Consider the following 1,868-nt stretch of genomic DNA (forward strand, 5'->3'; position numbering starts at 1 on the left):
CTGCCGGGTCCCTGCCTTGCTGACCGCCGCCTCCCCTCGGGCTGGGACGGGGCTGACCAGCCAGTGTCCGTCCCCACGCTCCCTGCAGCACGTCCCTGACACTGCCCGCCCGTCACAGCCCTGCACTCGGTCCCACGACCCAGGCAGATGAAGCCTGAGTGCTGTAGGAAAGGGTGCCCTGAACAGTGCACCCTTCAAGTGGAAGATCAAGTTTTTAAAAGGACATGCGTGTAAAACGTGTGGTTATTGTCAGAGATGCTCACTGCCATCAGTATTCTTTAGAAGTCAAGACACTGACACTTTGAGTGTAACTTCTGAGTCTGCAGCTGGCTGTGGGTGGCCCCAGGTCCGTCTCACTATGAGGGGGTGGGGAGGGACAAAGGGACCTCCTCTCAGGATCCTCAGGGCACAGCAGTTGCCCCCGGCTCCTGCCAGCGGCCGTCAGCTGTGAGCTCAGCCAGGGAGGTGCTCGCCTGGGCATGTATGAGAGTGTGGATGACCGAGTCCTGAGCCTTCCCGCACATCCACTGAGCGGTCAGCCCTGGGCAGTGGGAGCCCTCTGGGCAGGACCTCCCTCGACATGTGCGCACGACGCCCACAGTTAAGTGCAGACACGTCCCGAGCATGCTGAGCCTGTCCCGGCCTCACACCCTGGAAGGGCCGGGCTCACGGCTGCCAGGTCCCTCCTACCTTCCTGGTGCTCAGGCTGGGTTCCGCTCAGGACAAAGGGCCCGAGGCCCACCCTCCCCCTGAGGTGTGCGAACTGTGTGGGTGCAGCCTGCACGCACGGGGTCCCGCTGGCCCTGACCCAGCCCAGGGGAGGGGAGCTCTGCTCCGTCACCTCCCACCCCAGCTCTGACTGTCCCGCTCCCCAAGGTGTGAAGCAGGAAGCACTGGGATACCTCCCTCTACCTTCCAAGTGGCGCCCAAGTGCTTCCGGAGTGCTGTCCTGAGGCATCGCCAGGAAGGAAACCTGGCCACGTGGACTTGCCCTGACCACAGTACGTGGAGAACTGGATTTTCATGGTTCCAGGGATTCTTTCCAGGGTGACCCCAGAACGTTTCAGCAGGGCTGCTGAGAAATGCCGTTTATACAGGTAGTCTCTGAGGTCAGTGCAGGTCTGCCTGCCTGCCCTGGGACTGCTGAAGGCCCAGCCCTGGGCCAGCTTCCTTTGGGAGCGGGGGGATCCCTGGGCACTTTGCGTGCATCCTCACACCGGTCATATCTGCTTTCCCTGACATAGTAAGGAAAAATTAGTTTCTTTCCAAGTCCTCAGTGGCGAGACCCACCGAGCCCAAGCTCACCCAGCGCCATAACCAGGGCACGTGCAGACCACAGTGGCCCCAACCTGGAGGTGGCCCCTCCCCATGAGCATCCCATCCACACGGGGATCCCCGGTGGTGGTCTTGCTGTTACCATCAGTCATTTGGAAATGAGGAACCCAGAAAGCAAGTTTCTCTAAATAGACTGCAAGTATTAACATAAGCTGTTACACTGTTTAAATGTACACGTATGAGTCCATTTTGTTCTTTGAAGAACGTCCCTCGCCTTGGACAGAGGTCACCTGGGCCTCTCCTGTGGTTCTACAACCAGCCCCTGGGACGCCACCACCCCCTACCCATTCCGTTTGCCAGTTTCCAAACTGAGACCCAGGCCCTCCGCGTCCTTCGCCTGTGGACCCTCCCAGCCGGGGCGGGCGGGGCCTGAGCAGGGCTGGGGCGGGGGGTTCATCTACCTGGAGCAGGTCGCTGAGGTCGAGGAGCATGTCTGCGTGGGAGTCAAGGAGAAACCAGCAGGCCCACGGGCGCCGGCCGCCGCACGGTCCCCGGGAGGCAGACCCTGGCTGTAGATCCAGGCTCCACACGGG

The 1,868-nt window shown here is 61.2% G+C and overlaps 1 protein-coding gene across 1 annotated transcript in view; it reads right to left on the reverse strand.

Moving 5' to 3' along the window:
- The window catches only part of BRF1 (BRF1, RNA polymerase III transcription initiation factor 90 kDa subunit), a 51,062-nt gene that overhangs the window by 20,543 nt on the left and 28,651 nt on the right, over positions 1–1,868 (reverse strand). Inside the window, exon 4 of the mRNA XM_010835228.1 lies at positions 1,737–1,768. Coding sequence (XP_010833530.1) covers positions 1,737–1,768 — 32 coding nt within the window. The remainder of the gene's footprint in view (positions 1–1,736; positions 1,769–1,868) is intronic.

Source organism: Bison bison, unplaced genomic scaffold, assembly GCF_000754665.1.
Source record: "Bison bison bison isolate TAMUID 2011002044 unplaced genomic scaffold, Bison_UMD1.0 scf7180017845494, whole genome shotgun sequence".
Lineage (NCBI taxonomy): Eukaryota > Metazoa > Chordata > Mammalia > Artiodactyla > Bovidae > Bison > Bison bison.